General features: G+C 36.4%; 1 protein-coding gene across 7 annotated transcripts in view; it reads right to left on the bottom strand.

Moving 5' to 3' along the window:
- The window catches only part of LOC150078327 (uroporphyrinogen-III synthase-like), a 163,538-nt gene that overhangs the window by 98,470 nt on the left and 40,149 nt on the right, over positions 1-24,919 (bottom strand). For 4 of the 7 annotated variants that reach the window (XM_090384204.1, XM_090384203.1, XM_090384205.1 and 1 more), the window contains exon 2: positions 943-1,026. In XM_090384204.1, coding sequence (XP_090240330.1) covers positions 943-1,026 — 84 coding nt within the window. Of the gene's footprint in view, positions 1-942; positions 1,027-18,306; positions 18,349-24,919 lie in introns of those variants that run through there. The other 3 variants (XM_090384202.1, XM_090384201.1, XM_090384207.1) reach the window with 1 other exon arrangement.

The raw sequence follows: 24,919 nt of genomic DNA, 5'->3' as shown, positions 1-24,919 counted from the left end.
AGTTGTTTGAATACTAAATTGACTTGACTGTTCACCTCACTACATGAATAACATAGAAATGGATTCTGAAAGTCAAAGAAAAGCATGAACATGATTTTCCCAGGCTTTTTGAGATTTTTGAATTTTTTTAACATGGTGACAAATATTTTCACAAGCTGCCTTACTTGTCCTCTGGTTCAGACAGCATGTGTGCCAAGTCTCATTTAAACTTATGCTACAATTTGTATATTTAATCCTATTCATAGTTGTTTCAGTTCACTGCTGGGATATTCATACATCCATTCTGTGAAAACTGTCCATACTGCAAACCGTTATGAACAATGATCCATCCACCAGTGGGATACTTCTGCATTAAAAAAAAAAAACTTCAGCAAGATATAATGGAGGCTCAGGTCACAGCAAACAACTTTGCCTTTCTACTACTGCACATCACAAAATATACAAGTGGGAAAGCACCACCTTTCCCATTATAACTATAAACAGAGTAATTGTTCTGAAACTTATACCCAATATGGTAACCCAATTCATCTTCAAGCAACACAATAAATTCTTCAGTCAATCACAAGTTTCCAGTGATAAACACTGCAATTTTAAATGTGTCAGAATGCCTTAATTATAAATTCGTTGTAAACCTAAATTAACAATATCAGTTTTTAAAAGAACTCAGTCTGTGGATTACTTTAATGTCGATTCATCGGGAACTGAGAAAAAAATATTTTAAAACAATGTTTTCATATGGCTCAACATCTGAGAAAATATTCATGCAAACAAAGAAAATTAGAAGAACAAAAATGGCACAATTAACTTTTATATTCAATAACAGCTCATGATACTGAGCTGGGGAAGCAATAAGAAATTGCAAACTACTTGATCACTGAAAAAAAAAAAAAAAATATATATATATATATATATAATCAAATTTTACTACATCTTATGGCTTACCTCACAGTAAGCATCTGGTTCATTGGGACAAGTAGAATCTGGGGGTGCTTTAAACAACACTGTTAAACCAGGATGAATTTCCATCTATAAAATGAATTCCCATATCAATTACAAATATAATTAAAGTTTTGATTTCACAGAAGCAGCAAACAGACAATTTATTGGAAATAAATAGTGACTGCAAATATTAACTGCAGTACCAATCTTAACACTATTTGTTGCATGGGGTCAATTCGACCCATGCAATTAACAGTGATTTGTGCTTCATCTACTCCGTCCACACCTGAAAACTCCTAATACCTGTTGCTGAAACTCCCAATACCTGTTGTTGAAAATGGTTTCTTTGAATTGGTTGCAAAAAATTCTAGAAATGTCTGTTAATTATCACACAATTAATAAAAATTTATGATTAAGTTAAACATAATTATATGCATGTGTTGACTGACATGTCATGAAGAAAAATTGATAGTGATTTCACTTTACTGCCACATGCTTTCCTCCAATTTGTAATGTTCTCTGGCTTTGTGACACTGGTGCATTATCTGAATTCAAACTGTTGCACTTCATGTTTCATACAGCAAGCACAGCTTCAACCAGTGCACAGGTTGAAGAGCAGAATTTTTTAATTTGCATTCACTCTCTGACGGTCTAAAGTGAGTTTTAATTTTCAAAAATTAATGAAAAATATATGATTTTAATATAGATCATGGATTTTTCACAGTTCTGTTCAAAAAAGACTGAAATTATAAGTGGCATCAAAATGAACAATTCTTAATTATTGACATTAAAAATGCTTTTACCGGTGTTATTTGGAAAAAAGCATTATGTTACCTTGAAATCGTCACGAAACCCAATGTGCATGTGTTGTATTTGTTGTATGCAGTGACGCAACAAGTACAATGCATGCGCCCAAGAAAAGTCAATTGTACCAAAAATGCAGTCATGCAACAAGTACAAGTGAGCAGTGACATGCTACATTATACCGTTATATCAGCATAATGATTAATATGCAAGTGACTGTGCCAAAATCTACAGCCCAAGCGTTCGAAGGAATATCATGAAAGAAAGAAAGGGAAGTTGGACAGAAATGTGAATCCAGATGAAATTCAACAAGAGTGTTTCGTTATGCCTGGGAATTCTCAAACTGCACCTAAAAAAACTCAAGCTGAAATAATGAAGGAATATCGTGAACGGACAAAAAGGAAATTAGAAATTCAAACTATTCCAAATAAATGAAATTCAACCACAAATTTCTATTATGTTGTTGTTATTTGGCTTTTAGGAGCATTAGCAACTAAGGCCATATTGCTCTGGGGATATGTGGTGGTCAATCCCTGACCTTTCTGCATCCTCCGTTTTTGGTGGTCACGGGCTCAAATGCCAGTCTAATCAAGAAGCTGTGCTACACACTGCTGCTCCTACCCACTTGGCTACGGAGGCGCCAAAGTTCTACTATGCCTGATACTTATCAGGAATCTAAAACTCCAGCAGAATGAATGAAGGAATATCGTGCATGAAAAAACGCAAAATTAGAAATGGCTAATAATGAGATTCCTGATTACATCCCTATAATGTCCACACAAGCTGACAGTGGGTTTGAAAAACTAGTGTACAAAAACCCATTTGGATTTAGTTGTAATGTTTGTGATTGTTTATGGTTTCAATTAGATGTGAAACCATTTCCAACAACTTCATATGAATTACTTAAAAATGAATTTCATTTACAAGAAGTGAGTACTTTCATGACGTGTAATACTTCATTAAAAGAGGGACGGATACCAACTATGGCCACGTCAAATGGATTTATATATCCAACATATCCTACTCATTTGCCTCTACTGGATGTTGTAACTGAGCATTTGATATCACCACGATTACCCTTTATGCAAATTCGCCGTTTACATTATGAACATGGATAATATGGGATCATTGGACAAGTAAATGTACCAGTTAACATAAATACGATGGTTCATCAATTACCTAGAGCAGTGGTTCTCAAAGTGGGTGCCACTTACTCTTTATATGGGTGCCGCGATGTCAAATTTAGCAAAATTTAGCCATCGCTACAAAAGGTCATTGATTTTCATGCAACTGTGTAAATTAAAAGTTGTCATGAAATAATTGCTGACTGCATCACAGTGTTTATGTACATACACCTACATATATGGAACAGCCGAGTCATCCATCGCGTACGCTGTATATTTGAAATAGCACAGCACCGCTGCAAACACTCATACTTGCTTAGCAGATCTTAGCCCTTAGCTGGCATTCCTCCTTTGGCGTGCATATAGTGCATATCAGTGTGCCTAGTTGTGCATATAGTCGAGCATGTTTTGCATGTTAAAGTTTAATGCTAATGCTAATTTCTATTTCAAATACTTTAAAACAATGGCCAGGGAAAACTTTATTATTAAAAAGAGAAAAAACCAAGATAGTAATGAACATTTGAATCAAGAAATAGTGGCATACAACGAAGATACTTCGCAGGGCAGCAGAAAAAGTGAAGCAAGCACAAGTTCAACTATAAAAAGAAAAAAAAAAAACTCATATGTATCAAGACAGTTACTTAGAAATGGGGTTTACATGGTGTGGTGATAGTTTTGCACCTAATCCTATGTGTATTGTTTGTGGAGTAATATTAGCAAATGACACTATGAAACCAAGCAAATTATTGTGACATTTCACTACAAAACATAGTAACCTTTCTAATCAGACACCACATTACTTCAAAAGATTATTAAAATAGGAAAAGGAAAACAAAGTGCTAGTTATATAAAAAAATTTAAAGTTGCTGAGCGAGAACAAGAAGCCAGTTATTTAGTGGCAGAAATAATAGCCAAATAAATGAAACCGCATACTACTGCAGAGAAACTAAATCTCCCCGCCTCTGCAGTAAATTGTAAAACAATGTTTGGGATATAAGAAGAAGAATTAAAGAAAATTCCTTTGTCTGATGATACGATTCGCAGACGTACTTGCGATATGTCAGATAATATTGAAAAAATTGTTTCTTCTAAAATTAAAGAATCTCCTAAATTTGCATTACAAGTAGATGAATCTACAGATATTAGAGGTAAAGTCCAACTACTGGCATTTGTTTGTATTATTGAAAATGAAAATGATAAACTAATAGAATTTTTATGTTGTAAAGAATTAGATCAAACCACGACAGGTAAAGATGTTTTTAACGTTTTGAATGAATATTTAAAATCTGTAGATGTATCATGGGAATCATGTGTGGGAATATGCACAGATGGGGCACCGTCCATGGTTGGGTCATTAAAGGGTTAAATATCTACTCGTTGTTTTTTACACCGACAAGCTCTAATCGCAAAAACACTAGGAGAGCAATTACTAACTGTCCTGAATGAAATAATTAAGATGGTTAATTATATTAAGAGCAGACCTCTTAAATCACGGTTGTTTGCAAAACTGTTTGAAGAACTTGGATCTGCGCATTTGAACCTTCTTCATACTGATGTCAGATGGCTGTCCAAATGGCGAGTATTGAGTTCTATTTAAGAATTAAAAGTAGAACTACTCACTTTTTTTGAACAAGAAAACAAGCATGAATTTTGTCAATTGTTGAAAAATGATTTTTGGTGTAGAAAATTCACTTATACAACAGATATATCTGAACAACTGAATAATGCAAATTCCAGTATGCAAGGAAGAGATGAAAATTTATTAAAATCTGATAAAATTGCCACTTTTAAAGACGGTAAACTTTTTGAAAATTAAAGTTAACGAAGCCAACATGGAAATGTTCTCAAAGACAGCTGCAACAAAAAACAAAAATATAAAGAAGTTAATTTCTGAACACTTAACATCACTAGAAGAACAGATTTGTCATTATTTTCCTGATACAGTGAAACTTCCCTTTAACGGACATCTCTCTACAACGGACATTTTCAAATTCCCCAACTCTCCTCTATTGGTTTTGTGTTTTCAGCTTCTGTCTAGCGGACATTCTCTGTAACGAACGCGGACAGGCAATCTGCACTGTTTCGTTTAGATTAGCACTTAATTTGATCTCCCCATAACGGACAGTAGGCGAGCTCACGGCCCTTTTTCTAGGAACGTTTCTTCCACGTATTGCCTCAATCGTGTGTTTATTTTCTATTTCTGATTCTCTGAATTTTACCAAGGTTTACGTCGCGGTTCTAAACCCTTTTCAAGAATTTTATGCTCATGTAAAACTTCTGATGAATTCGGTGTGTGCATGGGGGGGGGGATTTGGTCGGCCTTTCGTCTTTTGAGTTTGAGTTTTCAGTTTTGTTCAGTGTCGTGTGAAGTGCACAATGTCTTCTCGTAAACATTTAACTTTAAAAGATAAAGTCGAATCATTAATGTGTATGATCGGCAAAAAAATAGTGTTCGCAATCTAGCTGCAAAATTCAAAATCGGGAAGACGCAGGTAAGCGACATCCTAAAGAAAAAAAATGAATGCTCAAACAATTTTGGCAACACATAAATAATCAGGTTCAAAAATCATTACCGAAAACTGTTGGACTTCAAATTGACAATGTTACGTATGAGTGGTTTTGTCGCGCACGTGCTAAAAAAATTCCCATTAATGGGCCTATTATTAGGGAAAAGGCTTTGGAGGTTGCGAAATCTATGGGAGTAAATGAGTTCAAAGCTTCTATGGAATGGCTAGACAAGTTCAAAACTCGGCATAAAATTTCTTGGAAAACCGTAAGTGGTGAAGGTGGATCTGTTGATACTGGGGTTGTAACAGAGTGGAATGTCAAATTGGAAGATTTATGTCGTGATTTTGAAGCTAAGAATATTTACAACTGTGACGAAACAGAGTTGTTTTTTAAAGCTCTTCCTGAAAACACAATGAGTCTAAAAAACGAAAATTGCCAGAGCGGAAAAATTTCTAAGGAACGCTTGACTGTACTATTGTGTACAAATATGCTGGGAGACATTGAACAACCTCTTGTTATAGGAAAACCACAAAATCCTTGTTGTTTCAAGGGCATAAAGTTGAATCTTTTGAATGTTGACTGGAAGTCTAATAAAAAAAAGCGTGGATGACACGAGATATCATGAGCGAATGGATAAGTCACTTTAACCAAAACATGATTCGTCAAAACAGAAAAATTATTCTTTTCATGGATAATGCTGCATCTCACCCGCACATTGAATTGTCCAACATTCAAATCGTTTTTCTGCCACCAAACACATCTGCAGAGTGTCAGCCCTTGGATCAAGGGATAATAAAAAATTTTAAACTTCACTACAGAAAACGTGTTTTAAGACATCTCATTGCAAATATGAATGATGTAACATGTGCGAGTGACCTTGCAAAGAAACTCAGCATCCTAGATGCAATTCAATGGATTTCCTCTTCAGTAAACGCAATTAAAAAACAAACTGGAGTGAACTGTTTTGTAAAGTCTGGCTTCTCAAACGCAAAAATTGAAGTTGTGAACAGCAATGTGGAGCACCAAGAAGAACAAGAACTTCAACATCTATTGATAATGTACGATACTTCCGCTACAAGTGACCCTGGCTACAAAGATATAGACTCGAACCTCACTACAGAAGATGGTGCTCTAGATATCAACGACATTATCATCGATTTTTCAAGAAGTTCCTCATGAGGACAAAGAAATGGAAGGAGGTCATTCTGTCGAAGAACATATTAACGACGAACCACCGATGAAAATAGAAGAAGCGCTCGTACAAATCAATCATTTAAAAATGTTTTTCGCCGCTGAAGAAGATACTGAAGGACTTTCGATGGTTTCTTCACTCCAAACAAATGTTGAAAACAAAATTATCAGCCGGAAGAAGGTGCAGAAGAAATAAGTGATTACTGTATGTATTTTTCTTAAATAAAGTCATAATATGCATAGCACAATTGTATGTATATTATTTACAAAAATATTGTGCAAAATCTGTATATAATTTAATTTAATTTTACATTAAATGTTTAACGATTTTTCTTTATCTCTTGTGTATGTAATTGTATATTATTTACAAAAATATTGTTCAAAATCTGTATATATTTTAATTTAATTTTAAATTAAACGTTTAACGATTTTTCTTTCTTTTTTTTTCTCCCTCAGACTTCTTGTTAGTGGACACTTCTCTCTTACGGACACATTCTCGTTCCCCATGGCTGTCCGTTAAAGGGAAGTTTCACTGTATATCTATCGACAGTTTTTGACTAGGTATGAAATCTTTGTTGAATTGACATCTAATAAAATGGAGTTAAGCCTTAAAGAAGAAGAGGAATTAATACAAATTCGCAATGACCGTATGTTGAGGTTAAAATACTCTGAAATTTCACTCAAATACTTTTTTTTTTTTTTTTTTTTTTTTATGTAAACCCCGAACACGAGAGGTGTTAGAACCTATAGTACTTAGTACCATGCATGGGTTGGAGGTTGAGAAGACGAAAGAAGATATTTGTTGACATTGTACTTGAACTTTGTAGACTGTAATTTTCAGGAAATACGTATGAAGGAAGGTTGTTCCAGAAAACGGCAGTTGAATGAATAAATGAGGAAGATGAAAAGTTGGTTCTGTGGGTTTGAAGTTGGACAGTAAATGGATGTTGGCTGGTGGTGGCACGTGTTCGGACTGTTTTGAAAGACAGAGCGGGAATTATAGAAGGCAATTCAGAATAACAGTGCCCATGGAAGTATCTGTAGAAGAGGCATGCAGCAGAAACAGTACGTCTATGAGAAAGCAAGTGGAGAGACTCTGTTAGAGATGAATCATTAATTAACCTAATTGCCCTCTTCTGAATGGAATCAAGAAGTCTGAGAGACATTTTGGGGGCACCACCCCAGATGTGGGAACAATATTCCATGGCAGGGCAGATTTGCGATTTATACAGAGTGAGCAGCTGTCTGGAAGAAAAGTAACGCCAAGAGCGAAAGGGAAAACCAAGTTTTTTAGATGCAGAGGAAGCAATATTTGTAATGTGCTTATGCCAAGAGAGATTAGAAGTCAGGGTAATCCCCAAAAGAGATATATCATTTTGCCTAGAAATCGGAGTGTCACTGAAGATAAGCATAGGAGCAGAAGAATCCTTTTTGCGAGATACAAGACAAGACTGAGTTTTAGAAGGGTTGAAATCAACTAAGTTGTCTTTGCCCCACTGGAGAATTACCTGAAGATCGGCATTTAAGGAATTGGTAGCAGATTTTCGAGAAGTTGAAGCTGATTGAGCAGGACAAGGTTTCTCAAAATGGAAAGTGGAATGCAATGTGCTATCATCGGCAAAACTATGGATAGGATTTCCAGTCAATGGAAGAAGGTCATTAATATACAAGAGGAAAAGAGTGGGGGAAAGAACTGAACCTTGGGGGACACCGGCATTATTGGAGAAGCTAGAAGACAGAGCCATCTACCATCACCCTCGGTGAGCAATCAGAGAGAAAACTGGATAACCAATTACTAAAAACAGTTGGCAAACCATAAGATGGAAGCTTGTTTAGAAGACCTTTATGACAAACATGATCAAAAGCCTTTGAGATGTCAAGAGCAACTACTTGTGTTTCACCAAACCTTTCCATTGAATTCGTCTATAAATGGGCTAATAAGCCAGAATATCACCAGTGGATCGACACTGACGGAATCCATACTGGCGATCGTTGATAAGACGGAAGGTTTCTAGGTAGTTTAAGAGTTGGCGGTTAATTGATTTCTCCATTACTTTAGAAAGAGTAGAAGTAATTGGGGACGATAATTGGATGGGAGGGATTTGTCACCCTTTTTAGGAACTGGCTGGATATGAGTAAATTTCCAAGCAGAAGGAAAAACACCTTTGGAATAAGAAAGTGAAAAAAGGTGGCAAAGAATAGGAGTAAGTTCAAGAGTGCAGGTTTTGAGAACAAGTGGAGAAATACCATCAGGGACCTGGAGCTTTCTTAGCATCAAGATTCGTCAAAACCCTTCTGATATCCTTTTGATGGAAGACCACAGGAGGCATTGAATGGAGCGTGTTGGGAATGGTGGGAAGTGTTTTACCAAGATCATTAATACAATAGTTGAAAGAAAAATGGGATGGTAGCAGGTCAGCTTTATCCTTGGCTGAAGTGACAACAGAACCATCTGGTTTGGACAGAGGTGGGAGCAGAGATGGGAAAAAGTTGCGGCCAATAGCTTTGGCAAGAAACCAGAATGCTTGGCTACCATTAGGGCAAGAAGCAAGTTTTCTATTCTTAGCCTGTTCAAACTCTAGTTTTGACTAGTTAATAACTGCAAAACTCTAGTTTTGACTAGTTAATAACTAGTTAATAAAAATAAAACTGAAGAATTCGAAACAAGCCAATTACAATATGCAACAATCTTCTTTTGAACAGCCTTAGCACATTTATTGGAAAACCAAGGTTTAGATAAAGGACAAGATTTTAAAGTGGAGTGTGGGATAAAGGATTCCATTCCTGCAAGAATAATTTCACTGACACGATCTGAGCAAATGCTGACAACAGAATTTTTGAAACAGTAATCTGACCAAGCAAAAGAAGAAAAGAAGTCTCGCAGGTCATCCCATTTTGCATTCTTGTAATGCCAAACAACATGAGGTTGGGAATAGCCATGAGATAAAGGTTCATTGGAGAAGAGACAATCACCAAGTTGTGATCTGAAGTGTCTAAAGGACCTCTCACTTCAACCGTGTACTTAGAAGGGTTGTTTGTGAGAAAAAGATCAAGCGTATTGGCTGTATGATTAGGATTGTCCGGTATTCTTGTAGGTAAATGAACAATCTGTGCAGGATCATTAGTAACTGCAAAAGCTTCAGCATCCCGACCAGCTGGGTCGGTGTGACTAGAAAACGGAAGCCAGCTGGGGTTGTGAACATTAAAATCACCAAGGAAAATTACCTCACTGTTAGGAGAGTTGGACTGGAGAAAGTCAAGTTGCAACGAGAGGAAGTCAAAGAGCTCCAAGTGATTAGTCGAGTTGGGAGAACGGTAGAGACAACAGATGAATTTGACACAATGAGGTAGAGATTTTAAGCAAGAGAAGATCAAAGAGAGGAGATTCCAAATTGCCAAGTCTCTGACAGGGAATATCAGAATGGACATATGCACAAGTACCACCTTTGAGGCGAAAAGAATCATACAGCGAATAATTTGGGCATCTGAGATGTGCAGTAGTTGAATCAACTGATAACTGAGATTCTGTCAGAAAAAGTACAAGGGGTTTGGCAGACTGCAAGTGGAAATGGGCATCGTTGAGATTAGAATTGAGACCACGTATATTTGTGAAATGAATTAGGAAGTGCTTGGGAGGTTTAGATCTTTTCGCAGATAAGCTAGCTCTAGTTTGACAATTCATCGTGTATTCAATAGTAAGAAAAAGAGGGTGGGACATGCTGTATGAAGCAATGAAATTTTTGGATATGGCGTACAGGTGGTAAGAATATACCCGGATCCTCAACAATGCTCGCCGCATACACACTACTTGGACTCCCTCCAGTCACTATCTGGCAGAGTAGAGGTAGCAAGATTATACACTAGCTGATTCGGAAGCCTCCTAGAGAGTTACCAATAGGTTCGGTCTGGTATACTAACAAGCGGCGGCCTGCGAACACCGTTTTAGAGCTGTACTCTCGAAATGTAAGGAATATTGGATCTCGCCACGACATTCATTATAACCTCAAAAGTCATCAATCATACTGCATGATGGAAGAGATGGGAAGGGTTTACGGAACTTAGCTCTAGAGACTAAACATGGGTTCCACCACTTCAAGCCTCCAATAAGCAAAGTGGTGGTATTGCACCGGTTGTGAGAGTCATCTACCACCTAGTATTGCCTGGTAATATAGAGGGGTGGCGTTCCTCCATGTGGTGTGGGTGCCACACCTCGATCCCTGCTTATATTGGTTCACACCTGGGTGGTCACCCACCATGTACTTATGCATGGAGGTTATACCCAGGATTACTAACAGTTCCACCATCGTGAAGGTGCAAGCAGAGGATTTGGCTGTCACAGACTGTCCGGACTTCGCTAAAATTGGGTCCACTTGACTTGAGTGTCACCCGAATATCAGTTCCATCAGTGTTTTAGACTCCCAGGTAGCAAGTACAGCTTGTCTGGCATATCTGTGACAACCTCAAGGACTTTAATAATTCCTTCTTAATTAATATCCTTTTGGATATTAATTAAGAAGGAATATCCCAACATAGGAGCCAGAGTATTTCAAGTTTTGCTACAATTTTCTACCTTGTATTTGTGCAAACTCTGGTTTTCTACGCTCGTTAATATCAAAACTAAAAGGAAAAGACTGAAGTCGGTTGAAATGAAATGCGAGTATGTTTGTCTAAAATACGCCCAAATATAAACAAACTATGTAAATTGCATCCAGTACATGATTCACATTAATTGCTTTATGTTTTGTTCTCTTTTTAAGAATATATTTTTATTGTAATAAGCATTTTTTCCTAAAATTAATAAAATTTCAATATAATTTGGTATTTTTTTTTTTTTTTTTTGATTTTGAATTATTTTAGTTTCTGGATATAATTAGAAAATGTACTTATTGTTCTAAAAACATTAAAATAAGTATGAAAAAACAATTGAATATTATTTCTTTAATTAAGATTTTTTCATACAATTTATTATTCTTAGAGATATAGAAATTGTGCATAAAATGCGGTATGAGGCCAATTTTTAAATAAAAACATTTTTGTTCAAAAATCCTGTACCAAAAGCCAAACGATTTTTTTCATGCATTTTTCAAAAAAAAAAAATTCTCTCATTGCCCTTTCACATGCACCACCTCACAAAATATTTAGCCAGCGCCCATGCACCTAGTGCTGGGGTTGCTGGGAATTTTTCATAATGCATTTAGTGTGTCTTCACATTAAAAAGTTTGAGAACCACTGACCTACAGAATTAGATGACAATTATGCCATTAATGTAAAATAAAAAGAAGACTCATACATAAATCATCATATCTACAAGGAAGTGTGCAGAAGAAAATAGTGAGAATATGGTTACAGTATCTGATAAATTCACCTTTGTATAAATTCTAAATGCAAAGTGATGATTTCTTGGGAACAAATGATAATAGTGAACAGGAACATTCAGATGAAATTGTGGAACCTGTCAACAATAATGATGAACTATTGATAATTCAATAACAAACATTATTATGGTCTGAAGATAAATATTTATGTATAGCACTGAGTCAGAAATCATATCCAACAAGTTTCGTATTTGATACACATGCAGAAGGACTTTCTTTTCCAGTTATATATTTGGGGCATGCATGAAAATTTAAAAATGGATTGAAAATTACTCCCTTTATGATGGCATCAAGTGAAATTCATAGATCTGATTGTCGTGGAGTAACTCCCCAACATTTGCAATATATGGCAATAAAAATTATGTGAATGTGGTACGCATTCACATAATTTTTGAATAATTTTGAATTAATATATAATATATAATAAATAATATATAATAATATATTATAATATAAAATAATATATACTAATTAATTTTGAATTAATTTTGAATAATTTTTCCGCAGAAAATTTGCAAATTGCATTTAAATCAGTAGGAATAACAGCTAGCATTACTCGTTCTATATTGGAATCAAAAGAATTTATAAACAAGTCATTAGAGTCTAACTTGGCATTTCTAAAATCAGTTCCCAATTCAGCATATTATTGGAGTCAACATATATGAGATGTTTGCCATGATTCATCAATTCCTAATTGACGAATACAATGCACTTAAAAATGAGTGAGTGTGAACCAATATGGCCCATATTACTATGTATGTTATACAAATTCAGATATAAACAAGAAATTACAACTAATGAAGTTATGGATCTACCTTACATGGAAAGAACTACATTAATAAATGAAGACCCCATAACATGTGCCACATACTTTAATAAAATTGTTGAGAGTATGCTCAAAATTTTAAAATCGAAAACCTATAGTCCATTTGGGAAATACAGTATTATGTTGTGAATTTCTTTAAACACACTGAATTTCAACATCAAGGAAGTCTGCATGCACATATATTATTATGGATGAACAATGCACCCTCTACACCATTAGAAGAAAAAGAAGGTGAGAGGGAAGAAGCAATCCAAATGATAGATGCATTGTTCTATAGAGAAAACTTCAGATTATTCAAATTTAAAGCAACATAAACATACTTTTACCTGTTATAAAAATAATAATGCAAACTGATGCGAATGTCAATTTGAAGCACCTTTTTGGCCAATGCCGCAAACTCGTACATTGATACCGACGGCCACAGACGACAATCGAAGATTAGCTTATTGCAAAAAATATCGTAAACTGCACGACTCATTAGATTTGGATAATCGTGTTAATTTCGAAGAATTTCTTAAATTAAATCGATGCCAATCAGAAGAGGAATATCTAAATATTTTGAGGGCTAGTATCAAATGACCACATGTATTTCTTAAACGCAAGATAGAAGAGAAATTTATGAATAATTACAATCCATGGATTTTATGAGTGCTCGAGTCTAATTGGGATTTACTATTTATCATAGAATATTCATGTGCAGCATATATAGTTGAATATGTGAATAAAACTAACAGAGGAATAAGCAACCTGCAAAGGAAAATTATAGAGCAACAAGAAGAACATCCTGATATGCATATAACTGATCTAACACGAGCATTAAGTGTAGATGTACTGAATTCTGTGGAGATGAGTTTACAAGAGGCAGTTTGGTATTTATTATGATACCCAATGTCCATGTCTTCAAGAGCAACGTGCCAACAGTACAGCCACATTAAGAAATTAAGTAAATCAAAAGCTGAATTGGATGAACAACAAGTTGATAGCGAGTCTTTGGATATATGGAAAAACAGTATTTTTGATAAATATGAAAAACGGGGCGAAACATTAAAAGATAACTTTTGCACAATTTACTGCTCATTATCAAAAAGGAAATGGAGGATGGGTGAAAAGACAATTTCCTAAAATAATTCTGTATCATAATTATAATACAACATGTCTTCATGAACATATATGCGAAATGGTAACTTTACACATAATTTTAGTTTCATAATGAGTTCCTGCAGTAAAGACTTTTTTAATGGCTGCCATTGTGACACTATCAGTTTCAGAGTAGAGCAGCAGCAACTCATTATGTACCTAGTACATAATTACATAATTTTTTTTGCTGATTTTTCAAATTTTTACGGATACGGGGGAATTTCACACCACCAATGCAGAATTAAATAATGATACAGACAACTAAAGTGATGCTGGCTTCACAATAATTCTAGCTACAGTTATATAAAAATAATTTCCTATGCTGTTATATCACTGAATATCACTGTTAATCACTTTCATTATCATAACAGTCCACTAACATTGAAGGAATCCTGGGGCTAAATATCTGTCTATTTCGACAGATTTTAGATTTATTTTGAAGAGAGTAGGCATGATCAGAGATATCTACCAGTAGTTTGCTGACTAGTCTCACAGTACTGTTGAAATAACTGTAGTAACCATAATTAATTATGGAAAATGATGATGAAAATGGTGAGTTTCTCGGACAACCTTGAGGAGCAGAGAAGTTGATTCCTGTGTTCAAGTCACCACTGTTTATTTTGCCAATTAAAAACTTGTTGAAGGGTGCCTCCGTAGCCAGGTGGGCAGGAGCAGCAGTGCGTACCACACGCTTCTTGATTACACTGGGGTTCGAGCCCGGAGTTCTAGCAAATACGGAGGATGCGGAAAGGTCAGGGAAGGACCACCACATATCCTCTGAGCAATATGGTCTTAGTTACTAATGCTCCCTAAAACAACAACTTGTTGAAGAGTGTGATATCACTTTTATTCCTTCTGCACTTTAACATCTACAATTTAAAATTTTCACACTAGACAGAATAGGATTTTGAATCATATTCAAACCTCATGACCAGACCTCTGAAGTAGGGCTTACAATACAGAGATCCCAGTAATTTTTTTCCGGTATTCAAATATCGGTATTGATACAAAAAAAAAAAAAATGGTTTCTCAGTACTAATTTAAAAAATAATTGTTTATGATTTAATCACATTAAGGTTATAAAATCACCTTTATGTGATTTAATAACCACCAACCAAAAATGATAAATATTTACAAAAGTATGCTGCAGCAGAGTTTAGCAAATAAATTTTCATGCAATTAGATTTCAAGACTCATTGGAACAGTTATTGTCCACGCTTAAAATCTTTTTTTGAGTTGAGATACTGTATTGTGTGCAGAAAGCTTTAACTGATTTAGATTCAAGTATTTATTTCTGTGAGGATGAATATAATTTATTATTTGGAGCTATATTATTATTATTAATAGCTATAGGGTGCAAGGAAGCCTGCTGCACCAGCCAAAAAAGATTCCCGAGTTACCCTTAGAGAGACAATCAAAAGTAGAAGGGAATCACCAAGAAAGAGAAGAATGATGATATCCAGCTCATGATATCATCATTCTTGATGTGATCAGAGAGAGAGATTTGACACACTCTCTCTCTCTCTCTCTCTCTCTCTCTCTCTCTCTCTCTCTCTCTCTCTCTCTCTCAGGGTAACTCAGGAATTTTTTTTTGGCTGGTGCAGCATAAGCCTCAGGCTTCCTTGCACCATATAGCTAATAATAATAATAATGGATCTAATAATAATGGATTAATAATAATATAGCCGCAGATAATAAATTATATTCATCCTCACTATATCTACATTAATGCCTATAAAGTTAGCGGTAGATGCACTATACCACTATGCCGCAAAGAAGCAAATCTTTTAACTGCAGGTGCTAACATAAAATTTATGACGAAACTCTTGGCAATCAAAATTCTGAAACAGCTACAGAATTGGATACAACATTGAAACCGCGTATTTCACAGATGCATACAAATTTATCACAGGTTCTTCAGGATTTGCAAAGCAAGACACAATATGATAGCAAATTATTTAGTATTAGTAATGGCCATATGGTGCAAGGAAGCCTAAGCTTATACTGTACCAGCAAAAAAAAAAAAAAAAAAGAAAAAAAAAAAAAAGAGTAAAATAATAATAAAATTGAATAAAAAAATAAATAATAAAAGAAAAGCAAATAGACAACCAAAGTATTTTCCTCCTCCTGTAGGTAACTATCCAGCTGACCTTTGAAATTTGCTCAACCACCCATGTAGGTAACTTATTCCAGCAAGTTATAACTCGCCTGCTAAAATAAAACTTCCTGCAATCCAGTCTAAACATCTCCCCCCCCCCTGTAACTTGAAATTATGGCCCCCAGTTCTAGAATCATTTATAATCGTGAAAATTTCGTCCTCATTCATTTTACTTTTACCTCTCAGAGCCTTAAACACCTCAATCAAGTCTCCTCTAAGGTGGCTAGTTTTCAAACTCTTCAACCCACATATTCGAAGTCTTTCCTCTTGCACACATATTCGAGGTCTTTCCACTCGCCTGGTGAGATTGGCAAAAGGGCGTCCATACGATGGACGCCCTTTTGCCAATCTCACCAGGCGAGTTACCCGTCTCTGGACCTTTTCAAGGAGCTTGATGTTTTTTTTTTTTTAAGTGTAGTCTACATACTTCAACACAGTATTCCAAGTGTGGTGTAACAATAGCTTTATATAATGGCATTAAGATGTCCTTATCTCTACTAGCAAATGTTCGATAAATCATTGATAGGACACCATATAACCTGTCTACAATGCTTGGAGAACTTCATGTCTGACCGTATCATAACTCCCAAGTCCCTTTCCTCCACTACTGACTTTAGTTGAACTCCAACAAGTGTATAAGCATTTTGAGGTTGCTGTTCCCCAGGTGTAAGACCTTGCATTTTGCTGAATTAAAGCATAGCTGCCATTTTTCTGACCATCCCTAAAGTCTATCTAGGTCACTGTGAAGAAGCTCTGCTTGGAGGTGATCATTAACTACTCTACCAATCTTTATATCATCTGCAAATTTGGTCATCATGCCCTCTTCCTTCATTTATGTCATTTATGAAAATCAAACGCAACAGTGGTCTTAATACTGATCCTTCAGGGAGAATCCCACTTCTTACATCAACCCAATCTGAGGAATAACCATTTATCACAATCCTCTGCCTCCGGCCCTGAAGCCATCATGCTACCCATATAAGGATTTTCCCTGTGATTCCGACCTGTTCCAGCTTATAAAGTAGCCACTCAAGTAACCACTCATGTGGGACTGAGTCAAATGCTTTGCTGAAAATCTAAATTAAAAAATTTTGAAATTACTCTCTAAATCCAGATGAGTGACCCTGACAAAATAGATAACCAGATTTCTTAAACATGATTTTCCCTTTATAAAACCATGCTGCAATATCCTTCACAATTCATTTAAATCTAAATGATCCTGAATTCCACCTTTGATCATTGCCTCCATGATTTTCCCTACTACTGAAGTTAGACTGACCGGTTCTGCAATTTCCTACTACACTCTTAGAATCATCTTTATGTATTAGCGATACATTGGCACTTTTCCAATCCAACGGAATCTGTTGTTGTTGGAGGTTTTACGGCGCAATGGCAGCTAAAGGTCATCATGTGCCAAACAATGGTAGGACCAACGGAATCACTCCTAATTCCAGTGATGTTCTCATAATTAGCCTCAATGGTTCAATGCACTCACTTGCAACCTCCCTTAAAATTATAGGGTATATGCCATCAACCCCAGGAGCCTTACTCGCCTATAGGTGCAAAAAGTTTTTTCATTAAATAATCATGTGAAATTCATTAATTACATATTTTTCCACTTCACTCCCATATGTTCCCATTGACATAAAGTAACTGTTGAGTTTATCTGCAATTTCAGCTGGGGTATCTAATACTATCCGATGCAATTACATGCGAGTCCCAATCTGGTTTGACCTTCTCTTCTTTGCATTTATACATGTTAAGAATTCCTTACCTGCACTCTTTGCTCTCTTCTTTATTCCTTATCCCCACTCTTTGCTCTCTGCCAGACTCAGTAAAGATATTATAGTGAAAATTATACTTCACTTAATAAAACGTCTTTCTCCTTCAGAAAATGATGAACAGAATTCAACCTTGGAAGACCAACATGGAACAGAACATCAGTGTGCCGCAAATTCTTTCCAAAATAAGAAATTTCCTGACTCTAATGAGATTTTAAAATATAAAAAACTTGAGTCAGCAATTATTGAAATACTTTTAAAATATTCCTTCTAAAAAAAGTTCAAAGCCTAGAAAATATAGATTGAGATCGTCTATGACTATCTCAGTACAATAGCATCATCCAGCATAGAATCCAAAAGGGTGTTTTCTGCCACTAATCAAATATGTACCAAAATTAGATCCAGTTTAAATGATAACACTTATACACTTATAATAATATGCTTATGTTTCTTAAGAGCTCACTTTATTCGGACAGGTAGAATGAATGCTATCAAACATAACTAAGTTTTGTAGTATCAATACATATATTTTTTTGTTTTTAGAATAACTGCATTTTTAATAATTTTTTTTTTTCAGAATATTTATTATTTTATTAAAAACATGAATTTAAGTAATTACAGTACTTATTTTTTTCCTTACTTTATTGCACCTAACATCATCAAAATTTGAGAAAAAGGTTTGTTTTTGGAATACTGGTATCCCAGTTTCATAAATTAAAAATACTGAAATACCGATATTAAAATTTTGACCGGTATTGTAAGCCTTACTCTGAAGCATACTCAAGTATTGAACAGATCTAATATAAATTTTATGAAGTAGCAAAAATATAACCACGTTGTGAAGTTCTTTGGATATTTTTTTTAGAAAACCCAGTGTTCATACAGTTTCCTTAAAGTGTATGAACACTGAGTTTAAAAAACCCTTAAGGAACTGACCTATTTGACTATTTTTTTTCATTGATTGTGTAAGAAAAATTATATTGATTTTTCTTGTGAACATCAGCTAAAGTTATTAGGACTCATTTTTCATCACTGACCATCAGTTGGTTTTTATGCAACCATGCTATGACTTTTTGTAAAACTTCATTCAAGAGCATGCAGTCTGTGTTATTCCGTACTTTACTGCTTTTGGAATGTTGATTTTGGGATCCTCTATTATTTTTGGAAGATTATTGATGTATATCCTTGATTCCTGCAGTACTTCCACCAATTTGAGTTTGAATTTTTTTGAAGCCCTTCCTTGTAAAACAGGATATTCTTGGAAGTATTTTGGATATTCTTCTAGATAAATGGCAATCTATGTGTGCATTGCCTCTAAGTCCATAAAATTACAGCTTATTTAACAGTCTCTTGGGTATTATAGTGTCAACAGCTTATAAAATACTGACTCAATCTGCAGTCCTTAATCCAGTGCAGTTTAGCTTTATTATTATTATTATTATTATTATTAGCCATATAGTGCAAGGAAGCCTGAGGCTTATGCTGCACCAGCCAAAAAAAAAAAAAAAAAATTTCCAAGTTATCCTGAGAGCAAGAGAGAGAGAGAGAGAAGAATCACCAAGAAATAGAAGAATAATGATATCCAGCTCAGGACCCTGGGTATGCCAAGCCCATACTCACCAGATGTGAGCCCCTGCGGTTAGTGATATGAAAGTTATGTCTGAGTAAGAGGAGCATGCTTTGAAGAATCCATATACACTATGTGATAAGTTCAGTCTTGTGAAGTTGAAAAGCTGTCTCATTACCAGATTCAATAAATTTGATAACAAATTCAATAAGTAGGTCTGTAACTAAAGGCATGTGGATAGATTCCACTTGAAAAGGATAATTAATTATGTGAAGTAGTGGCTTTGCTAGATTCTTTGCTAGGGTGGTTAATTGCTGGAACAAACTTCCATCTATCGTTGTGGAAGTTGATAGCCTAAATAAATCCAAGGAGGAACTAGACAAACATTTAGAGGGAATGGGTGTGTGAATTTTTTTTTTTTTTTTTGGCTGATGGTACATAAGCTGATATGCTTGCTTTCTTGCATCACATGCCTCTATTACTATTCTGTGCATATTTTTTCCATAGTATTAATGGAAGGCTATTTGGACCTTTTCAGCAGTTCTTTCTCATGCTAGAGATAGTGTTAAGAAGTATGATGTAACTGACTTCTAAGTTTGACAGAACAACTTTGTAGTTCATGCAACAGTATAAACTACTTCTCCTATTGTTAAGTTGTTTACCCTCTCAAAGTAAACAAAGTAATTATATCATTCAGATAATTAATCTCAGGAATTTTCAGGACACTTTCAGCCAGTTTTCTTTATGGATTTTACATAGCTATAGACAGATTTCATTTCCTTTTTAAGAGTGTTTTTTATTCAATTTAGATTTTTTTTTATGAAAATCCCAAGAAAGACAGGTATAAGACCTTCTAGTACTTAGTATCATATGTGGGTTGAAGGTTGAGAAGATAAAATAAATAAATTTTCTGTTTATACTCTGGGATGGTCACACAGACAGAAGAGTTCACAAGGTAGAGAGAAAACAAGAAACAACACCATATTTAGCAGTTACAGTCTTGAACCCCAGTTATTCAAGGTATGTGTACTTATGCACACTATCACTTGACCACTTGGGTATGCCTTACTTGTTAACATTAAACTAGAATTTCTGTAGATTGTAATTTTCAGGAAATGCGTATGAAAGGATGCTGTTCCAGAAAATGGAAGTTGAAGGAATAAATGAGGAAGAGTGTTTGTTTGTTATTTGGTTTTTAGGAGCATTAGCAACTAAGGTCATATTGCTCCGGAAATATGTGGTGGTCATTCCCTGACCTTTCCGCATCCTCCGTATTTGGTAGTGACGGGCTCGAACCCCGGTCTAATCAAGAAGCGTGTGATACGCACTGCTGCTCCTTCCCACCTGGCTACGGAGGTGCCAAATGAGGAAGAAGAATAAAAGTTGGTTCTGTGAGTTTGAAGCTGGACAGTAAAAGGATGCTGACTGGTTGTAGCACATATTCAGACTGGTTTGGAGGAGAGAGCAAAAATTATAGAAGCCAATTCAGAAGAACAATGCACATGGAAGTATCTATAGAAAAGGCATCCAAGCAGAAACAGAACATCTATGATCAAGAGAGCAGAGATACTTTGAGATAATAGAGATGGGTCATTAATTAACCTAACTGCCCACTTTTAAATGGGATCTAGAAGCCTAAGAGTAAGTAGCTTATAGACCTAGTAAGGATAGTTAGTTTATTCTGAATTGAGACAGCGAGATTTGAAAGTTAATTAATACTTAAGTGTCCGTAGATTTACCGTTCGTAACTTTCCCGCCTTTGTGATACGATAGTTATATACCGTACTAGATAGCGTTAGTTGAACTTCGTTAGCAGTTAAATTATACTTTTAAATAAATACATATAACGACTTAGATTACAAACGTAATATAATTAATTATATTTAACATAATTAATAACATAACATAATTAATTATAATTAATTGATAAATTAATAGAATCATGACTCAGACCAGAGCAGCAAAGCAAAAGGCTCAAGCTAATGGAAGTGCTGTGGCTCAAAGCAGAACTGAGGGGGGCAGTTGTCCTCTGACTCACAGCCTTATAAAATGCACTGTTTGCTTGATGTTTGCAGAGCAATCGGGTACGGGACATGATACTGCCATGGGGGATGTCTTTGTGTGTGCACGATGCAAGGAGTGTATCGATATCAGGCAACAACTCAGCGTTCTTGTGGGCCTATATGAGAGCTTGAAGGACAGGGTGGATGCCCTCAAAGAAACTAAATTGAGGGGGCCATCAAGCTCTCAGCTGCCTACATCAACGCCAGAGCTTGCACTTGGGCATCACGTGACACAGAGGCAACCCCCAAGGCAGAATGCGCTGGTCCCGAAGGAACTAGTAGTTGTTGGTGACTCTATTGTCAGGGAAACGGTGAACATGCTTTGTAAAAAGGATAGGTGGAACAGGACCAGGGTATGTCTGCCAGGGGCAAAGGTTGATGACGTTGTAGAGCGAATATCGTCTTTTAAGGGCACAAAAGGTGATATACTTGTACACGTTAGCACTAATGATATTAAGAATAGGAGACCGGCAGAATTACTTAACAAGTACAGGTCACTGTTGAACAAAAGCCGAGAATTAGGGTTGAAATTGAAAGTGTCTGCAATTCTGCCCGGACACGATAGGAGGGAGTATATGATGAGAGCCTTGTCGATCAATTCGGCCCTGGAAAGATTGTGCAAGGCTCAAGGGGTAGAATTTTTTTCAGCCTGGACTGTACTTGTTAACAGGAGAGACTACTTCTACAGGGATGGGATACACTTAAATAGAAAGGGTGCAAGAATTTTTGCTGATGCTGTCGAGGCAGTGTTAGGTGGGTCGGAAAACTGCTAGCTTGGGGGGATACAAAGACCAATAGATTGACAGTAGCCACTGGCAGAGGTGAAAGAGATTCTTGCACTGCTTCTATTAGAATGAGCAGAAGCCTGAAAAACAAGATGCATGATATTTCAGAGACTGCTGGGAGCCCTTGCAGTACAAGTAAACACATGGGTTGTGTTAGGGTAGCTAAGAATAGAAACAGGTGCAGGTATACTTGCGTGTACACCAATGCTAGGAGTTTAGTAAATAAATTTGATGAATTTGAGGTACTGCTCAAAACATCAAAGCCAGATATTATTGGGATATCAGAGACGTGGTGTCACACAGATATAAGGGATGCAGAACTGGAATTTGGGGAGTACAACGTCTACAGAAAGGATAGACAGGATAGGAAGGGGGGAGGGGTTATGCTATTAGTTAAGAAACACATAAAAACCAAGGAAGTGAAGCCAGTCGACATCGCTGGACAGTGCAGTGTTGAGTCCGTTTGGTGTGACATAAGCATTGGGAGATCAAAATTGAGTAGGAGTGTGCTATAGGCCTAATGACTCTGATGAGTATAATAAGAAACTGTACAGGGAAATAGAGTGGGCCAGTAAATCAGAGAGTCTTATAATGGGAGATTTTAATTTCCCAGATATTGACTGGAATTTGGGGGCTGGTCACTCACACACTAGCAGGGCTTTTGTGGATTTACTGGATGATTGTTTTCTACATCAGCATGTTCGGGAGGCAACTAGAGGGAGTAATACTCTTGATTTGATTATCAGCAGTGATTCTTCATGCATTAAGAATCTGCAGATAAATGAACCACTAGGTGGCAGTGATCACAGTGTGCTGAAGTGGGATTTACTCAAAGAGGTAACTACCATTAGGGGTAAAGGGAAGGGTTATTGCTTCCGTAAAGGCGACTACGATGGACTGAGACAGTATTTAGATTCTATACAGTGGGACCAACTGATGATGTTACCAACAGCAAATTCAAAATGGGAAGCATTCAAAGAACTTATCTTGGAAGCTACTAGGCTTTACATACCAACTAAGAAATATTGTTCAAGGTTTAGGCCAAAATGGATGTCAGATGAACTAATGAGGCATATGGCAGAGAAGAAAAATGCATGGGATACTTACAAATTAACACATGACACAGAAGCCTATGATAGATACAAGTTGATATGCAACCAAGTTACAAAGGAGGTTAGGCAGGCGAAGGCAGATTACGAGAAATCCTTGGCAAGGGATGCAAAGAAAAACAGCAAAGAGTTCTTTACTTATGTAAACTCTAGAAGGAAGGGGATGAATCAGATTGGTCCACTTGATATTGATGGGTCAACTGTTGATGATCCTGCTCAGGTAGCTAACAAACTAAATGAATATTTTGCATCGACATTCACACATGAGGAGTTATTCAGCGAGGGGAATGCCAGAGGTGTATTCAACTCTAGCAGTAAGCTACAGAATCTTGAAATAACTGGGAGTAAAGTGGAGGAGAAACTGTTGAAGATAAACACAAGAAAGGCACCCGGGGTGGATGGGATCTATCCAGTTATATTAAAGGAGGCAGCAAAGGAAGTAAGCAAATCCTTAGCCATAATTATGAGAGCTTCCTTGGACTCAGGGGAGGTACCCATAGACTGGAGATGTGGAAATGTGACCCCAATTCACAAAGGAGGATCAAAGGCTGACACAAGTAATTATAGACCTGAGAGCTTAATTTCTGTTCCAGGAAAATTAATGGAGGCACTGGTTAAAGAAGCACTGCAGGATCATTTAGACAAGACTTCAGTTATAGCTCGGACACAGCATGGTTTTGTTAAGGGGAAGTCTTGCCTGACCAATTTGATTGGGTACTATGATGCAGTCACAAAAGAACTGGATGCAGGGAATAGCTTTGATGTTATATACTTGGATCTCAGAAAGGCTTTTGATACTGTTGCACATGGAAGACTGCTACACAAATTGGAGCAGTGTGACATTGGAGGCAAGCTGCTGCTATGGATAAAGGGGTGGTTGAGGGGGAGAAGACAGAGAGTGGTAATCAATGGACACTGCTCATCGTGGACTAATGTTATTAGTGGAGTCCCTCAGGGCTCAGTGTTGGGTCCATTATTGTTTTCTGTATTTATAAATGATATCGATGATGGTATATCAAGCTTAATGTCCAAGTTTGCAGACGATACAAAGTTTGGCAGGGTTGTCAAGGACACTACTGACACTATGCTGCTGCAACAGGATCTGGAAAGGTTGAGCAGATGGGCTGAGAGGTGGCAAATGAAGTTTAACATTGACAAATGTAAAGTACTACACATGGGAAACAGTAACCCCAGAGCAACGTATCAACTCTGTGGTACTACACTGACAGTGGTAGAGAATGAAAGGGACTTGGGGGTGGTTGTGCAGGCAGATATGAAGTTCTCTGAGCAGTGCAGACGGGCTGCAAGAGTAGCTCATGGAGTATTGTCAATGATATACAGCAATTTTTCCAGCAGGGATAAGGAGGTGATTATTCCCTTGTATAAGGCAATGGTCAGGCCACACCTAGAGTACTGTATACAGGTCTGGAGGCCTCATTTCAAGAAAGATGTAGAGCTGCTGGAACGAGTACAGAGAAGGGCAACAAGATTAGTGAATGGAACAAAGGGGTGCTCTTACGAAGAAAGGCTTAAGTTTTGCAAATTACAGTGT

This window comes from Mastigoproctus giganteus, chromosome 11 (assembly GCF_048544385.1).
Source record: "Mastigoproctus giganteus isolate SK-2022 chromosome 11, ASM4854438v1, whole genome shotgun sequence".
Taxonomy (NCBI): Eukaryota; Metazoa; Arthropoda; class Arachnida; order Uropygi; family Thelyphonidae; genus Mastigoproctus; species Mastigoproctus giganteus.
Note: the sequence above shows the minus strand (reverse complement) of the source record. Positions and strands in the feature narration are given on the sequence as shown.